The sequence below is a fragment of the Capricornis sumatraensis genome, chromosome 4 (assembly GCF_032405125.1).
Source record: "Capricornis sumatraensis isolate serow.1 chromosome 4, serow.2, whole genome shotgun sequence".
Lineage (NCBI taxonomy): Eukaryota > Metazoa > Chordata > Mammalia > Artiodactyla > Bovidae > Capricornis > Capricornis sumatraensis.
Window position 1 is genome coordinate 109,393,727 of NC_091072.1, and position 19,738 is coordinate 109,413,464.

Sequence of the window (19,738 nt, forward strand, 5' to 3'; positions counted from 1 at the left end):
AAAGGCAAAATGATGGAAACACTGAAAAGATCTGCTATTGCCAGAGGTTATGGGGTTAAGGGAGAATGAATATTTTAAGGGATGTGAACCCATTCTGTGTGATACTATAATGGTGGATACCTGTCCACCTGTCAATATACATTTGTCATTTATATATTACGTATTATCACAGAATGTACAACACCAAGAGCAAACCATAATATAAACTAGGGTGATTATAAATGATAATGACGTCAGTGTCAGTTCATGGATTGTAACACATGGATTCTATCGCTCTGGTGGAGAATGTTGATAGGGAAGCATGTGTGAGGGCAGGGAGTATATGGGAATTCTGTGTACTTTCTGTACAGTTGCTTTGAACCTAAAATTGCTTTAAAAATTATATCTATTTTTTAAAACTGTGGGAAATTTCTCTGTGGCATTTAGTTTCAGAATTGCCAATTGTAATTCATATTACTAGGCTCAGAAATAGACTTTGAGCATATTTTTAAGTAGTGGAACATTCTCTGTGATATTCACATTCCTTCTTATCATGTAAGAATAAATAATAGAATCAAAGGATGTGCTACATAGGCCTCTAAAATATTGTAGATGTGTCTTTCATGGTAGCTGCTCTGCCAATACCCATTAGAAGGTAAATGTGGACTTAGAGGCAGTTAGGCAACTCTGGTCATTGTCAGATGTGGTTGTTTTAGTTTGGAATTCTGATTTAGTTATACTGTGGAAGAATTTAATCTTAAAATCATTTCATTCAATATTTTGGCAATACCATAGGAAGAAAGCATACCTATTTATTCCCATCAATAAGAATACTTGTTTTAGATATAGATTTTCTAAATTGAATTGTTATTGTAGTTTTCACAAATTTTGATACAGTATTTCAAAGTATATTTTCAAACACAATAGCCTATAGCTTTTGGCAATTCATTGTTACTGTTTTTTAAATCCTTTGCTGCCTTTGGAAGTTTTCTTGAACAGCAATTGACCAACAGGTAAATATATATTGCTAAAGAGATTTAATCCTGGATGTTAAATACACAAAATTTTTGCATGCACACACATTGTGATATTTGTCACATTCGTGATACAGATCACAGATCACAGTGTCTGACTCCTAAGATGCTGCCTTTTAGAGGTACTAGAGTCAAGCGAACATCCTTTTTCATGTTTCCTTTAAGCAGATGAAGGCTTGCAAGATGAAATGCTTCATCACAGTTATTTAAGAAGACTTAGCTAAATTGGGTGCATTCATTTAAAAAATAAAACCATTAGAAGAAAAATTAACACTTGAGGTTACATTCGAGAAGTTAAGGTTTAATTATAAGAAAATGGGTAGCTTATTATATAGGGTTCTATTGTAATGTTGGAGAAGGAAATGGCACCCCACTCCAGTGTTGTTGCCTGGAGAATCCCAGGGGCAGGGGAGCCTGGTGGGCTGCCGTCTATGGGGTCGCGCAGAGTCGGACACGACTGACGTGACTTAGCAGACTTAGCAGCATTGTAATGTTGCTTTACTGTTTAATAGGAAAATACCTTTTGTTTTCTTAATGAAGTGTTTCTTTCTTCTACCCTAAAGATACCCATCCTAGAAATAAAATTGAAGATCTTACCAGTTCTTGGCGTAGTAGGTGGAGCAATATTTTCCTGTTCAAATTATTTCCATGTTATCCTCCATGGTGGTGTTGGCAAGAATGGATCCACTATAGCAGTAAGACATAAATTTTATCATCATTCAGTATTAATTTTATGATAAATTTTCTTAATACCCAGCTATAGAGATACTAAAAATATGATGATTTTAAAAATAGGGAAGGAAACTAAATATCTTAAAAGAATCCTTTTTAGGCACATAACACAAAAAGGCATTTTTGAAACAGTTTAAACTGATTTTACAGCATTTTTCCTCTTTCTATACAGCCTTTCTTAGAGTAGGCTTTGGTGGCATTCCATGTAATCATCTGCTATTTATTGTACATAATTAAGAGCTGCCATTTGTTTTCTTCCTTGTTGTGCCTGGCCCTGATATAGGAGAGGAGGAGGAAGGAATGAGTTCCTGATTGAGTGTCAGGAAAGCAGTCCAAAGTCATGGTTTCACATATGGGACAATTTATTATGCATGAAGTAAATTTAATTGAAATTCCATCACTGAAATACATTTTTAAAACTACCCTAATATTTTAAAAGGTAAAAACTTCAGCCTCAGTTCTTGAGTGGGTACACCTTGTATTTGTTGTGTTATTTACACTTTGCTCATCTATAATTCTTCTGTATTTATTTGTTTTTAAAAACTCTTTCAGTACTTTTGCAGAGAAAAGAGGCAGAAAGAATTCTGCTCAGTTTTTAAACAAATATAATATCTATGTTTTTTTTTAATGTCATCTTCAAGGTAGTTGAACATTATGAACTTATTCCAGTGATGCCATCTTCTATCAAAACATTGCATGCCTTTAAGCTATAGTTCATTCTCTTTAATTTGCTGTAGTTCAGAATTTCTGTCCTGTAAGGATGGGTTTGATTTTGAGAAAAATTAAAGTCACTTGAAGCCAGACCTAATAAATAAGAGGAGTAAAAACCTGAAATACAGCATTTTTACTTAAAAAAAAAAACAAAAACACCTCATTCCTTTAAATGACATATACTGGCTCTTAAGACAATTTGAAAGGAATCCACATAATTCATATATTATCGATTTTTATGAATATATTTTATATACATAATTCAAAGGCAAAGTATAGAACCCAGATATATAAGTTCTGATATATTTGGAAAAATTAATTGGTTGTTTTTTGAGGTGTTTTGTCAGTTGACTTCAGAATTGTTTTAGAAATGTTAGAATACTCTACATAAAGGGTTTAAGAGTACTTGTTGCTTGACCATGGATGATAAAATATAGCACTAGCTGGAAAGTGAGTTCTACTAAAAATGATAAAACTTAGCGAGGATCAGTGTCCATTTTAGAGAATATTTTACTAAGAAGTAATTGATTACATGTTTGAAGGAAGACAAGAAATCAAACACTATTTCTAAGAAGTGGTTGATTTCAAATTCTTGAACCAGTGGTTTTTCAATGTTTTTTTAGCAGCAGATTTCCCTGAATAAAATTAACAGATAAAAGCACCATTTTAAGGGCTTCCCCTGGTGGCTCAGTGGTAACGAATCTGCCTGCCAATGCAGGAGACACATGTTCGATCCCTGGTCCAGGAAGATCCCATGTCCTGAGGTACAGCTAAGTCCATGTGCCACAATGGTTGACCCTGTGCTCTAGAGCACGGGAGCTACAACTACTGAAGCCCACACTCTAGAGCCCATGTTCTGCAACAGAAGCCACTACAATGACAAGCCTGTACACCACAGCCAGAGAGTAGCCCCCGCTCCCCACAACTAGAGAAAAGCCCGCACAGCAACAAAGAACCCAGCACAGTCAAAGTAAATAATTTAAAGCAGCATTTTAATAGCATAAATATTTACGACATTACTATATAGTGTTTTATTGACATGACTTTAAAATATTCATAATATTAGTGTAAGTTCTAACTTATTACATATAAACTTAATAGACAAGAATAAGGCAGTTTTAATAGGTACATTTAAATTGATGGTTATGTATTTAGTAAGCCTTAATATCAAATTTATTGCAGTATTTTGTTCAGAATAAGCAATCCTAACAGAATCCCAATTCATATAGATAAAAATATAATGGGTTCAGTTGTACAGTGCTACATAAGAGGGCACTTGTGGTCTAAATGTAAAAGGCAAAAAAAAAAAAAAATCTAAAAGGCAGGGCAGGGTAGGATGTTGGTATAGAGAGTGACTAGAATTAAATTCCTCCTAATCAATGATTAAGATATTGTATAAAAGTGGCAGGTTAAGCTTTATTTCAGTATCTCACAAAAATATGTTAACTTGGCAACTGGACTGTTGATGGCCTTTAACTTAACAGGGTAAAATTTAGTATAAGATAAATAATGTCAATTTTTAGTGATTATTAGCTTAAAATGTATATTCAATAAAATTGGAATGAAACATCGGTAGCACCGTATTACCTCTTTGTAACCCTTGGAAGGGTTCTGTAGAAGTTTGAAAAGCACAGCTAAGGTCTATATACTCCTTTAGGCCATATACTGTCATACTCTTCTCTAGGTCTCTAGTTCCTAACACAAAGTAGATGCTCAGAAAATATCTGCATTGTAATAAATGCATTGTTAAAATGTGGTGCTGATTTTTCTGCTTTATCCCTTAGGGTACCAGTGTCTTATCACCTGGACTCCACATAGGAATAATTATTATACTGGCAATAATGATTTATAAAAAGTCAGCAACTAATTTGTTTGAAAAGCATCCTTGTCTTTATACCCTAATGTTTGGATGTGTCTTTGCTAAAGTCTCACAGAAATTGGTGGTAAGAAATTCTTTTAATTTATGATTCATGGTATAAATAATGTATTTGTTCCTCAAACACAAAACTGGAAACTCTTTCATATAATGGGTAGGTTTTTTGTGGTGTTATCACAATAAATAGCTATTTGTGCTCCAAGTAATACTGTAAATGAATGTTTTATTCAGAGACAAGACTCCTTAGTGTAAGTTCTCTTAATTATTTAACAACGATTATCAGTTATAACCTTCTGATACCAAGGAATTTAAATATTGGAAACTTTAACAAGCTACCTAGTCCTGAATTTGAGAGATTTTAGATTCAATATTCCCATATCAAACGTGAGAGTAAATGGTCTCTTTGGTGGTGGTGGTGGTGGTAGTGGTAGTTTAGTTACTAAGTTGTGTCCAACTCTTGTTGATACCATGGACTGTAGCCTACCAGGCTCCCCTCTGTCCATGAAATTTCCCAGGAAAGAATACTGGAGTGGGTAGCCATTCCCTCTCCAGGGGATCTTTCAGACCCAGGAATCAAACCTAGGTCTCCTGCATTGCAGGCAGATTCTTTACTGACTGAGCTATGAGGGAACCCCAAATTACCTTTTTATCCTTATCTTAACAGCAAATTAAAGATTTAGTTATTTCTATCCTGAAAATAAAACATTTAAAATTTAATAGTGAAATTATTTTGTTTACTTTTTTATAGATAGCTCACATGACCAAAAGTGAACTGTATCTTCAAGACACTGTCTTTATTGGCCCAGGTCTTTTATTTTTAGACCAGTACTTTAATAATTTTGTAGACGAATATATTGTTCTATGGATAGCAATGGTAAGTACCTTTTTGCTAAGACTTTTTATTTATTTTTAACAAATGTCAGATAATACTATGCTTAAGAGTCATTTCAGTGAGGTATTAGGTAGCCTTAACTTTCTAATCTATTAAGCATTTCTGAACATTTAAAATTATTTCTTTAAAGTTCCTTTTATATTGTGTTTGAATATGGCCCACATATACATTGAGATACAGTTCCAACAATGTAAATCCTTAAAAACAAAACTATGTGCCTTAAAAAAAAAATAGTACCAGAAAACAGTACAAGTGGCCTGAGGTGACCTCTAAAAATGGTACACTATTCACTCGACCCAGAAAACCCCACAAAATCATGCAGATCAAGAGGTTCAAATCTTCGTGTTCACTTTAAGAACACTCTTGAAACTGCCCAGGCCATAAAGGGTATGCATATCCAAAAAGCCACCAAGTATCTGACGAATGTCACTTTAAAGAGGCAATGTGTGCCATTCTGTCATTACAATGGTGGAGTTGGTAGGTGTGTACAGGCCAAACAGTGGGGCTGGACGCAGGGTCGGTGGCCCAGAAAGAGTGCTGAATTTTTACTGCACATGCTTAAAAATGCAGAGTAATAATGCTGAACTTAAGGGCTTAGATGTAGATTCTCTGGTCATTGAGCACATCCAGGTGAACAAAGTCCCCAAGATGCAGCGCAGGACTTACAAGAGCTCACGGTTGGATCAATCCTTACATGAGCTCTCCCTGCCACATTGAGATGATCCTTACTGAAAAAGAACAGATTGTTCCTAGACCAGAAGAGGAGGCTGCACAGGAGAAAAAGATATCCCAGAAGAAACTGAAGAAATAAAAACTTATGGCTGGGAATAATTGCCGCAAAAAATAAATGCAAATAAAAGTTACAAAAAAAAAAAGAAGTACAAAAATGTAAAAAATCACTTCACTCTCTGGCAAAGCTTTACAAACATGAATTAGTGTCTTATTTAATCCAGGTTATTAGAATTACTCTGAACTTATAGCAGATAACAGGTAAATTAAATGGAATTTGTGTTAGCAGAGGGCACTACTGCATCAAGAAATGTCAGCCAATACTGAGGAAACAGAACAGACAGTACAACCAAGTACAGGATTCCAGGACCATTTGTGCTAGAAGTAAGCAACCATATGTATGCGTATGGCCCTTGAGGATAGTACAAAATTTATATTAATAATGATGATTCTTATCAAGCAAATTCAATTCTCATAGCTTGCATCCTGCTTAAAAAGTGATATAGATAATACATAAGTTCTATTCAAAAATTATAAAACGTAGAATTATGGCGCATAAGAAAGCAGCTTTAGCCATCTAAGGAAAAGAAAATCATTGTTTCTAATATTTTAATCACAAGTAAATAAAGGAGACAATATTAACTTTTAAAAAAATTTTACTGAGACATTTATGGCTAGGCTTCAATTTGTGCTATTTCTGGATATTTTTGCCTCATTTTCCCCTACCTCCAGACCTCACTAGACTCCACCAAATTATTAGAGATATACGAAAATTAATATTAAAGTGAGCTAAAAGAAACATTGAACTTTTTGATAATTTGAATAATCTCACACTATTTACTAGAGATAGGTGTTTTTTAAAACCTATCTGTTCTGTGCATGGACCAATGGGGTACATGTGATCATCCTTTGTTCTAGGTTTTATAGTATTATACTTTTTTGGAGTAAATTAATAATATCTATTCAGAAGTCTTCCATTCTTCAAATGGTGGTGAGATATAAATCTTAATCCTTGAAATGTTCTCAGGCAATATTCTAAAAAATGTTTGAAAGTCAGAATGATTTCTTTTAAGTTACTATCCACTATAAATATTATTAGTGCTACAAAACAATCTAAATTTAAGAAATAGGGGGTGATTTTTCAAAGTATCTGAAAATTCAATGTAGGGTTCCTTTGGGTGAACTTAAATAAGTATTACCAAATAGAATGAGTATAATTAAAATATCAGGTGTTAAAAATTCAAGCACCTAACTTGTAAATGAGTGAGTTGGCCTGGTTTTACATCAGTGGTGGAGATTATGGTAAGGAAGTTAAATTCAGTTTTTCTTTAAAACACTTTGTTAATAACCACAATTAAAAACAAGCAAACAAAAAAACACCAGATGGACCAAAACCAACATATTGTGCCCTTTGGCATCCTTAGAGAAAAGGTTCTTGCTTCAGAGAGAAAAGTCAGATGGACTTTTTCAAGTAAATAAGATTTTCCTCTTATCAGTGAGAATTTTCTACCAACAGAGCCACGAGGCTTCTTTCTATGAAAGGAAGCATTTGCTCCCAGTCTCTGGGAAAGTTCTTAAATAGTGTGCCTTCCTCCTTAATTTTGTAAAGAACATAATTTTTGTATGCCTTCTCTCAACTATGGTGTCTTTTCCAGGCCTTTACTTTCTTACAACTACTTTCACAGGAATAAGGAATAAGAAAAATATACGATGGAGTGATTTCAATTCTAATGACTGACAGCCCCTTCTAATAGAAAATTGGTGGCTTTGTTGCACAGCATAAAACTGAAAGAATGTGGAGTCAGAAGACTTGAGTTCTGTTGCTTTTCAGCTTTTTTAATTTAGTCTAGACCTTTTATCACTCTGAGCTCAGTTTCTGAATCTGTGAAATACCCTGCATATTCCAGAGGACTACAGTGAGGGCCAAATACAAACTATAAAATGAGGTATTTTTGATTAAGAATTTTTGGCTAAGGTTTGAGATTAGGGGGTGGAGGACAGCAAAGAATAGCTGCTACTTCAGAAAAGATAGACCATAATCCATTTTATATTTTCTTTTTTGCTTTTAAAGGTCATTTCTTCACTTGATATGATGAGGTACTTTAGTGCTTTGTGCCTGCAAATTTCAAGACACCTTCATCTAAGTATCTTCAAGACTTCATGTCATCAAGCACCTGAACAGGTTCACAAGCATATTGACTAATATCCCAAGGAAAAGAGGAGAAGCAGTTAGGGGAACCTATGAGTGAAGGAAATCCCTCTTTGCAGGAGGCCAGTATATTATCAAATAAGGTTATATTTTAGTATAAAAATTAAGTCCTATAGATCCATTGTATCTGTCTTAGTTGCAAAGCCCTCATTATCAACATTTTTTTATCAAGGTATCAGAGTAATACAACCTATAAATTAATTCTAAACAAAACCAAAGAAAGAAATTTCAATCTTCTAAGTATAAAACAGTTCTAAAGAGCAATCTGTTTGTCTCATAAATCCTTTTCAGACAGTTGTGGTTTTCTCTGCCAAAGGATTACATAAAAATTCAGGACAAAGGATTTTAGGTATCTTGAGAGAGATGCTTACTTTGATTGCTAAACACTGATAAATGAGTTCATAATATTGCATAAGTGCATAGACTTATAATTATTGAGTGAAATGTAAGCATCTTTACAGTGAGAGCCAATTATTCCTTGATATTCTAAGTTTCATTGTCACCAAAAAGTGGATATTAAACATTTCCATTTGTGAAAAATAAAAACAGTAGCCTAAGCACAATTGACATATAAGAAAATCAGTAATTTATGAAACCATGACAAAAGTATCTTTCCTTTAGAATATCAGCTAAAGCTACCTCAAGTACACTTTCACTCATTTGAGATAAAATGGGGATAAAATAAGTATCTTCTATTCAGTCACTAAGTACATTATATATTGATTCTTATCTTTCCACTCTCAAAATGTTTCTATTGCTCATTATGAATAATAGAACTGTCATATGGTTCTTTGGCGACCCAGATCCTCAATTCTCATCTTACCTGTTTGTAATTTTTATCTAACAGTTCTGTAGACCATAAGCCATATGTTGAAAACATTTCTTTAAAAAAGAAATAATGAACATGTACTATATCTTATGGAGAAGGAAATGGCAACCCACTCCAGTACTCTTGCCTGGAAAATCCCATGGACGGAGGAGCTTGGTGCAGGCTACTGTCCATGGGGTCGCAAAGAGTCGGGCACGACTGAGCAACTTCACTTAACTATATCTTAAGCAAGAAAAAGGCATATTATAAAAAGAGCAGAAGTTGATATTTCTTAAAAGGAAATATGTTACTTAAGTACAATGAAAATACTTTGGAGTACTTATTTTGCTTCTAAAACAATTTCTAAATTCAGTAAGAACAGCTTATTGAATAATTTGAATAGTACTTAAACAATTTGAATAGTACTTAATTTGAATAGTAGTTAAAATGTATATTCCAACATGTACTTTGGCTTAAAAGGGAAATCCTTTACAAAATACAAAAATTTAGGAAGTAAACTAAATTTTGTCAGACATTTGTTAACAATGGAGGACTAATTTCTTCCAATATAACTGATCACAGAAGAAGAGAATCAGTATGTATTTGTTTTTTAAAATTTGGAGAACCTAAAATAAAGGTGGATTATGAGACAAAAATTAAATTTAAAATATGGAGAAACAAGACAAAGTCACTCTTCTCTCCTTCTATCGGGCATATTGTTTTGAATGACTCAGGGAAAGTATTTTCAGCAAAATATAGTAAGTTTAACTCAAATATTTCAAATTTATTTTGCTGAAACAATATTTATTAAGTGTTCAATATATTTTTCTCTGCTTAAAAAGTGTACATTTTAAAATACCAGGTATAAGAATTAACTGTTAGTTTGGAAATGAATGTAAAAACTTCCATATATTTACTGAATATTGAAACTGGAAAACAAAACATTCTGTGTAATTTATAGTTAAAGACAGATGTGAAGTACTTAAACCATAGTAATTAGGTATGTTGATGAAATGCTCTTAATATTTACTAAGGGCATGTGTCATTTAATTATGGACTGAGCCAAGTTAAATGGCATTTTGATGTCATTGTAGAAGTAACATTCACAAATCCATGCCTTAAAACAGTATTTATATATCCTGTTTGGTTTTTTAACATGGATTTTAGCAGTTTAATTTATTCCAGAAGGGAAACTTAAGTTGCCTTTAGTAAGTTTTATAAGTCAATAGAATGTATTTTTTGAAATCTTATTTTCATTAGAATTGGCAGTGTAACTTCCTGAGTATGCATGAAAGGATGTACATATAATAGATTTTGGGTTTTTTTTTCCTTAAATAAGAACATTAACCATCTATACTTGTGTTTTCTACCTTTTAGAAGTGATACAAATACACGAAGCCAAAACTTGCAATTAAATCATTTTTATTGCTAAAAGTTAAATGACAAATGTTAGAAAAATTCACTATTGCTATATTATCACTAGTACTATTAAAGAGCTGAAGCACAATGGTACATATAATTTAGGTATTGCTGCTCCTCACAGAAGTTCATATTTGGAGGTGAACAAAAAGAATGGTCTTGCAATGATTAATACTATATAATATTTTAAACCAGAATCTTAAATCACTCTAACGACTTATTAGCTAATGTTATAATTGTATCATATTACTTAGGTTCAAGTTCTTCCTTCAAAGAGTCATCAGAATAACATGGATTGAAGAGACTTTCGGACACTTGCCATCTCTTGCTGCTGCTGTTACATGAAAGGAGATATTAAACACTGGTTTAATTTTTAGATAAGTGTTAATACATATTTCAGCAAATAAAATATTTCAGTGCTTACATTAATACTTTTTTTTCAGTTCTGAATAACAACTTACAGTTTCCATCATAATTTTTTTTTGCAACAAAGCCATTTCTTTTTTAAGTTCATTTTGTGCGCCAGTAAGTAGATTTTCATGATTCTTCTCCAAGTCCTCCATACTCTAAAACACAAAAAGCTAGGTCAGTTACAAACCACTACTTTTTATCTCAGTTTCAAAACTTATGCAGTTAATTTTCAAAAGTAGGAACTTTTTAATATTCAACAATGCACATTATTTATCTCAAATAAAAATATTCTAATACATGAAAACCAAAATATCCACTAAAGGAATAGAAAACATCATCATAAATCAAATATTATTAAAGGAGTTACAACAGTAATATACCTTCTCACTGGAAGAAACAAAAAATAACAGAATTTTATAAAAGGAATAGAAGCACAACTTGCTGTAGCTATGTAGTAGAAAATGGGGATTAATTCCAATTTAGTTGCCAAAAGAATAAGATTGAAAAGGTAAGGGAAAAGGAGTTAAAAGTATTCTAGGGCAAGCACATAAACAACAGCATGAAAGTGCAGAGTTCAGAGAAAGCAATTATGTGGAAGGGTGGAAGTAAAGGATGAATGTAGTAACTGAAGCATAAAAAAAGGATCATATTATTGGGGGGTGGGGGTAAATCTTGAATACCTAAGAATTCAGAATGAGAATCTACTGACAGTTTTTCAGGAGGGAAAAGATAATGTTTTCAGAAGATAGTATGGCAAACCCATGAAAGATAGGTTGGTAAACAGAAAAATCAGTTAAGAGTTTTTATAGTATAAGCAAAGAATAACAAGGTTCTGAACTAGGGCAGTAGCAGTGGTGAAGAATAAGGGAAATGGAGGTGTCAAATATAGTACTAAAGTTCCTACCCCAAGTGATAATAATGTCCAGTGATAGCATTTAGCACTTAAATAAAATATAATGAATTCAGAATGGAAAATAGCTAAGAATTTAAAATGTGTAAGAAAAATGTTTTCCCCTTAAACTGAGAAAAAAATTATATTCTACTTCCACATATAAACTATATTTTATAAGAATGTATTATGTTACCAAATGCAACAAACCTTTATGAACTGCTCATACAACTGTCTAATTGTTTTCAGTCTCTGGCTCTGAACAATTCTAGATTGTTGGAAAACCTTTTGTTGCTGTCGAAACAGATTCTGCAAATGTAAAAGAAAAAATTATGTAATAACTATTCGGGTAAATTTTAGGAAAAAATAATTCTATGTTAAACTTAAAAGGAATAGTTTTCTAATCAGTATTTTTAAGATTTTTTCTTAATGTTTACTATGAGTTTAGATAATGTGTTTACCACTTACATACAATAATATAATAATCCAGCTAGTCACTGAATAGGAAATCTCAACAGTGCTCAAAACATGTCTTAATTTTTCTTGCTTTCTAAGTCAACACAGATGATCCTTCCAATATTGCTGATCTTTCAATTTCTTGACCTGTTTTCAACCAATGGTTTTTGCCCTTCACCCTACTTTATCTATTACTTACATACTCATAACCTACATTTTGTCATTACCAATAACTATAACCTCTACACAGTATTAATAATAGCAAACTTCATATTAACAAAGTGTTAGGTAGGAAGCAAACACCAACAGCTTTTATATATGGTATGTGCCTGTACTTACAGTTTACCATTCAGCAGAACCAAACTCACAGCCAGCAATAGGTAATGGAACCTGGCTGAGTTCCATGAGTGTACTACAAGGCCAGGCTCTCCACTTCTACTTGAAACTTGGTTATAATAGATTAATTATAAAGCTACAAAGCTAAGCATAATACTAACAGCAAGTTTTTCTTCTTGTTCCTCAGCTTTCTGCATATCCATATCCCACTGCTGGAACAAAGTCAGAAACTGCTGAGAATATTCTTGGTTAAGCTTTTGCCTGTAAAATGTAATATTATTATACTTCATATCAGCATGGAACAACTATCAAAACAAAATTGACTTGATGTAATTATGCTATAATAAAAGAGAAAGTATCAAATTTCCAGATGTGAAATCAAGAAGTAAAAGTATGACTTACACTGATTCCAGAAATATTTATTTTCCTAACCAACTAACAGAAAAACCCTCAAAATCCTCTCACGCACTTTAGCTCTTGAAAACTAGTGGTGTTTTATTATATATATACATTTTCCCAGAAAAGTCCATTTTATCTCCAAGCAATTTACTTTTCATTTTCTCCTATTGAATATAGGTTATGATATAGATTCACTGAAGTTACTGTAGAAGATTTTCAAATAGAAATATTTCACTTAATTTTTCCCCATTTTGGTACAATGATTTTGTACAAAAGAATAGTTAATTCAGCTAAAATATATGAATTGTTTATAATATATAAGGTTGATCATTTTATACACTGTTAAATAGTTAATTGTTATAAGACCAATGGTTTATATGACACTGACTTTTTATTCAGCTAGCATATTTTAAAATGAAAATAAATTACTTTTATTGTTTAAAAAAAGCCTCAATCATTATTTAAAAGGGGAAAGAGGCATTTTTATTGATTTCTAGGAAATGTATCTCAAGTCTGTGAAGAAATAAAGTTATAGGACTAAAAGACATAGAGGAAAATCAAATCAAATATAATTTTTACTAGAGATCCCAATAAATTGAAAATGATAATACTTCTCATAATTTGTACCCTTGAGTAGTAAGGAATGATACAAATGTTGTGGCAGTGAAAAAAACCAACACCTTTACCTTTGCTCTTGTTGGATTTTCCAAACATTTTCAAGTTTCTGGTTACTGGTTTTGAGAGAAGCCTTGGTATACATTTCTAGTCTCTTTCTCTTGGCAAGAAGAGACTTGTTAATATCAGCTATAATGAAAATATATATTCATTAAATTTAATGTGAAAGTAAGTTATTTATTCCCACATATTCAAATAAATATGGATAAAGCTGGTTCAAGAATTTTGAAGATATTTTAAAACTACACATACTATCAAAAAGCATGATTAGTTGCTTGCTTTTTTTCTGAGAAAAATTTTAGTTATTGCTATCTCAATTCTTATTTTCTTAACTAGAGATAATTTTAATTTAGAGATGATTAGAAAGAGCTAATGACAAAAAAAAGGTCTCAAGGACAGACTTTAATTTTTTTCATAAGAAGACACTAATAAAGACTAAATTTAGAACTCATTATATAAAACACAAAACTTTTTTAAAAGCCTAAAAATAAAAACAAAATGTTTTTTAAAATATAGTGATACTATTAAATATATTTTTTACTAAGAGAGACAAAGCATAGGAAAATCTTAATTTAAGTAGGTATCTAAGTTCATTCAGGAACTCTTTTAAATATGTTCATGAAGCTTTTTACAGGCCATTTTTTACCAATAAGTACTGCATTTCATAAAAATTTTAATACTTCTAATAATTCTTTGCTAGGCACATGCATATGGATCTACTATCAATGGTCATTTTCAGCAACCATGATGAGGTTACCTATACTATTGGATATTTAGTATTTCCAAGTGAAAGTGAAAGTCAGTCAGTCGTGTCCAACTCTTTGTGACCCTGTGGACTATACAGTCCATGGAATCATGGAATTCTCTAAGCCAGAATGCTGGAGTGGGTAGCCTTTCCGTTCTTCAGGGGATCTTCCCAACCCAAGGATCGAACCCAGGTCTCCTGCATGACAGGTGAATTCTTTACTAGCTGAGCCACAAGGGATTTCCAATATCTATCTCCAATGATACATTTAAAAGGTCAAGTATTTTGCTACTACCAAATAGGACAAAGCTTTCAAAAAATATTTGATTATATGAATGATCTATAGAGAAGAGCCAAATATTTACTCTTTTTCCAGAATACTCTCCCCAATACAGTTAATGTAACTAATATTTGACATACAATTTAATGATTTTTTTTCAATTTAATGATCTTTTTATCTGACTATACATCTCTTTGGAGAAGGAAATGTCAAACCACTCCAGTATCCTTGCCTAGAAAATCCCATGGACAGAGGAGCCTGGCGGGCTGCAGTCCATGGGGTCACAGAGTTGGGAGTGATTGAGCGATGAACACTTTCACAGTTTCATACATCTCTTACTAGCAACACTGTCTTTAATTCTCAATTACATAGTTTGATAATGTAAAAATAATAATAAAGTTATTTTAAAGGTTTCAGTTTATAATACATTTAGTAAAGAACACAAGAATGTCATAGAAAATAACCAAAGAGAGAAAATGAAAAACTGACACATATACAGATCTGCGTGTGTTTGCATCACTTAGTCCATGAAAGTCATACAAAGAGGGATAGATATTTTTCCCATCCATTTTTGTTCTAAAATTCCATAATCTATTAAACCCACACATGTATAAAGTAACAGGACCATTCTTAACCCACCATTGTTGGTACCATTCTCTTTTTCACATCAACAACTGGAAAAGGTTAATAAGGAAATCGATGAAGCTGAGTCACATATATCTGTGCAAAATCTTATAAAAACAAAGCATTAAAAAAGCCTTACAGTCCACTGATTATTATTTACTATTATACAAGTTATATGGTTTAAAACAATGTTAAACACAAATATCTCCTAAAACATACCTCCAAATCTTTCCAGCATATTCTGTACTTCACCCCTATGAAAAAATTACATCAGAAAAGTTTTAAGGATCCATAAAATATTTATTGTTTTGGAAGGAATATCACATACCCAGTATTTTACATGCAATACTCATTGGACAACCAAATAGCTGCTTCTTAACAGGTGAAAATTGTTTGACCATATTACCCCATATCTTCAACTACTGCAGAAGTCCTTTTCTTCCCATGTTTCTCAAGTGTTGAGGTCTTCTCTGCATGACAATAAAAAAAATTTTGAAATTAAGTGTGTTATTTTGGTAGTTTTTTAATGGTATCATATCTTAATTTTGAGGGTTTGTGTTTTTAAGCTTTCTGCCAAGACAAGTTTTTAAAGCAGATTTATAAATGCAATACTTTCTCTGCAGGTTTGTTGTGTTGTTTAGTTGCTAAGTCATGTCTCTTTTGCGATCCCATGGACTGCAGCCCACCAGGCTCCTCTGTCCATGGTATTTCCCAGGAAAGAATTATGGAGTGGGTTACCATTTCCTTCTCCAGGGGATATTCTGACCCAGGGATCAAGCCCTAGTCTCCTACATTGGCAGGCAGATTCTTCACCACTGAGCCACCAGGGGGAGCCGCCTCTATGTAGGTTGCTGCTAAGTCGCTTCAGTCGTGTCCAACTCTGTGCGACCCCAGAGACGGCAGCCCACCAGGCTCCCCCGTCCCTGGGATTCTCCAGGCAAGAACACTGGAGTGGGTTGCCATTTCCTTCTCCAATGCATGAAAGTGAAAAGTCAAAGTGAAGTCGCTCAGTCGTGTCCGACTCTTAGCGACGCCATGGACTGCAGAGGAATTAAATCAGGATCAAAGACCCATTTTATACGAACAATTTTGCAAGTCTTCCTATGTTAATGTCATAATAATCTCTGTACTATTTATCAGACATCAGGTGAAAGATACTATAGAAGCTTCACTAGCCCCAAAACAGAAGCATGAAATACACGAAAATGCAGGACGTGGTCAGTAAACGTCAGGTCTGTACCTTCAATGGCATCCTCCTCTGAACCACTCAGATCTTTTTTGTCTTCTTGCTCAAATTCATAGGCTCTTATAGCCTGATCCCCCACGGATGGTTTCGCAGACTTCCCGGAATGTTTTCTTCCAGAAGGCACCATTTTTCAATGTTTTCTGATTGAAAAAAAAAAAAAAAAAACACGAAAAAAACCCTTCTGAATCCAAAGACACTATTTAAATAGACTGGCAAATTTCAAAATGAGAATATCAAAGATAAGTTTAATTGAATTCCACTTTAGGAGTCTCTTCATTTACCTTGTTGGACCAAAATTTAACAAGATAATGACAGCACTGCCCCTGACTCCTGGGGTGCCTTAATGGAGAGTTCTCCTCTGAGGATGGGGAGGGCGGCAGAATTCTAGATCCGCTTTTGCCAGCTTCTGGATAAATAAATTGAGGCCAATCTAGATTTTGCATTTCAGTCACAGAGTGAAATCGGCGACTGACAGGATCAATCACGACCCCACCCCAAAGAAACTGCTAGCGACAGAAATACAAAATAAAATCCGCAGAAAAAGACATCCAGTAAGAATTCCACGACCCAGGCCTCGAGAACCAGTGAAGGGGAGCCCTGAGTTAATCTAAATGGTTTCTGTGGATTAGCGGCGAGGGGTGGGGGAGGCGCGCGCGCGAGCGGAGACTAAAGCCCACCCTCTTCCCCTGCGGTCAACCTGTCCACCCGCCACATTCAGCCCCAGTTGCCCAACCTGGGCCTTCCCGCCCGCTCCCCGCCACTCACAGCTCTGCCCACTAAGAGCTTTACAGCCTTCAACTTCCTGTCAGAGGCTCCCCCTGGTCAAGAGGAGCCACTGGCTCAGACTCCCACGCAGGACAAACGCTTCCCTCGTCACGCCCGAAAAGCACCTCAATGGCCGAGGACCGCAGTTAATGTCTCCGGACAGGCGTGCCCTCCACTCCCGCTGCCCGCTGCCCAAGTACCTTACCTGAAAGGTCCACTTCGCAGGCCCGACACTCCTCTGAGGAAACTCCGAATTCCGGCGGGAGAAAAGCCAGCCTCGCCTCCCGGGAGCGTCGCTGATTGGCTGGCTGGAAAGCGCATGCCTACAGTGGTCCGAGGGCTCCGCCCCTTCAGACGACGGACTGTGTGAGGCTGCTGATCCTGAGTGCGTTTTGGGCAGCAATTTGTGGCTAGTATAAATGAGGCATGGCGCTTTCCAGTAGCTTTTGGTAATTTAAGTTAAAAATTTTCAGAATATTTTAATAAAATGGCGAAGTTCAGTTCAGTCGCTCAGTCGTGTCCAACTCTTTGTGACCCCATGAATCGCAGCACGCCAGGCCTCCCTGTCTATCACCAAGTCCCGGAGTTCACTCAGACTCACGTCCATCGAGTCGGTGATACCATCCAGCCATCTCATCCTCTGTCGTCCCCTTCTCCTCCTGCCCACAATCCCTCCCAGCATCACAGTCTTTTCCAGTGAGTCATCTCTTCCCATCAGGTGGCCAAAGTACTGGAGTTTCACCTTCAGCATCATTCCTTCCAAAGAAATCCCAGGGCTGATCTCCTTCAGAATGGACTGGTTGGATCTCCTTGCAGTCCAAGGGACTCTTAAGAGTCTTCTCCAAAACCACAGTTCAAAAGCGTCAATTCTTCGGCGCTTAGCTTTCTTCACAGTCCAACTCCCACATTCATACATGACCACTGGAAAAACAATAGCCTTGACTAGACGGACCTTTGTTGGCAAAGTAATGTCTCTGCTTTTGAATATGCTATCTAGGTTGGTCATAACTTTCCTTCCAAGGAGTAAGCGTCTTTTAAATTCATGGCTGCAAGTCACCATCTGCAGTGATTTTGGAGCCGAAAAAAATAAAGTCTGACACTGTTTCCACTGTTTCCCCATCTATTTGCCATGAAGTGATGGGACCAGATGCCATAATCTTCGTTTTCTGAATGTTGAGCTTTAAGCCAACATTTTCCCTCTCCACTTTCACTTTCATCAAGAGGCTTTTTAGTTCCTCTTCACTTTCTGGCATAAGGGTGGTGTCATCTGCATATCTGAAATTATTGATATTTCTCCCGGCAATCTTGATTCCAGCTTGTGCTTCTTCCAGCCCAGTGTTTCCCATGATGTACTCTGCATTTAAGTTAAATAAGCAGGGTGACAATATACAGCCTTGACGTACTCCTTTTCCTATTTGGAACCAGTCTGTTGTTCCATGTCCAGTTCTAACTGTTGCTTCTTGACCTGCATACAGATTTCTCAAGAGGCAGGTCAGGCGGTCCGGTATTCCCATTTCTTTCAGAATTTTCCACAGTTTATTGTGATGCACACAGTCAAAGGCTTTGGCATAGTCAATAAAGCAGAAATAGATGTTTTTCTGGAACTCTCTTGCTTTTTCCATGATCCAGCGGATGTTGGCAATTTGATCTCTGGTTCCTCTGCCTTTTCTAAAACCAGCTTGAACATCAGGGAGTTCATGGTTCACATATTGCTGAAGCCTGGCTTGGAGAATTTTGAGCATTACTTTACTAGCATGTGAGATGAGTGCAATTGTGCAGTAGTTTGAGCATTCTTTGGCATTGCCTTTCTTTGGGATTGGAATGAAAACTGACCTTTTGCAGTCCTGTGGCCACTGCTGAGTTTTCCAAAGTTGCTGGCATATTGAGTGCAGCACTTTCACAGCATCATCTTTCAGGATTTGAAACAGCTCAACTGGAATTCCATCACCTCCACTAGCTTTGTTCATAGTGATGCTTTCTAAGGCCCACTTGACTTCACATTCCAAGATGTCTGGCTCTAGATTAGTGATCACATCATCATGATTATCTTGGTCGTGAAGATCTTTTTTGTACAGTTCTTTCGTGTATTCTTGCCACCTCTTCTTAATATCTTCTGCTTCTGTTAGGTCCAGACCATTTCTGTCCTTTATTGAGCCCATCTTTGCATGAAATGTTCCCTTGGTATCTCTAATTTTCTTGAAGAGATCTCCAGTCTTTCCCATTCTGTTGTTTTCCTCTATTTCTTTGTATTGATTACTGAGGAAGGCTTTCTTATCTCTCTTTGCTATTCTTTGGAACTCTGCATTCAGATGCTTATATCTTGCCTTTTCTCCTTTGCTTTTCACCTCTCTTCTTTTCACAGCTATTTTTAAGGCCTCCTCAGACAGCCATCTTGCTTTTTTGCATTTCTTTTCCATGGGGATGGTCTTGATCCCTGTCTCCTGTACAATGTCACGAACCTCATTCCATAGTTCATCAGGCACTCTATTGATCAGATCTAGGCCCTTAAATCTATTTCTCACT

At 35.1% G+C, this 19,738-nt stretch overlaps 2 protein-coding genes across 2 annotated transcripts in view; one reads left to right on the top strand and one right to left on the bottom strand.

Moving 5' to 3' along the window:
* Window positions 1-13,305, top strand: part of CHPT1 (choline phosphotransferase 1) — a 30,639-nt gene extending 17,334 nt beyond the window's left edge. Inside the window, exons 5-9 of the mRNA XM_068969902.1 lie at window positions 1,577-1,708; window positions 4,241-4,399; window positions 5,081-5,206; window positions 8,025-8,135; window positions 10,644-13,305. Of these exons, the coding sequence (XP_068826003.1) occupies window positions 1,577-1,708; window positions 4,241-4,399; window positions 5,081-5,206; window positions 8,025-8,135; window positions 10,644-10,688 (573 nt within the window). The 3' untranslated portion in view covers window positions 10,689-13,305. The remainder of the gene's footprint in view (window positions 1-1,576; window positions 1,709-4,240; window positions 4,400-5,080; window positions 5,207-8,024; window positions 8,136-10,643) is intronic.
* SYCP3 (synaptonemal complex protein 3) lies at window positions 10,670-16,577 on the bottom strand. The gene is made up of 8 exons (XM_068969903.1): window positions 16,445-16,577; window positions 15,611-15,674; window positions 15,424-15,458; window positions 13,567-13,684; window positions 12,643-12,742; window positions 11,900-11,998; window positions 10,851-10,955; window positions 10,670-10,723 (listed from the first exon to the last, which is right to left on the bottom strand). Exons 1-8 carry the CDS (start codon window positions 16,575-16,577, stop codon window positions 10,670-10,672), a joined length of 708 nt encoding a protein of 235 aa, XP_068826004.1.
* Window positions 16,578-19,738: the final 3,161 nt, after the last annotated feature.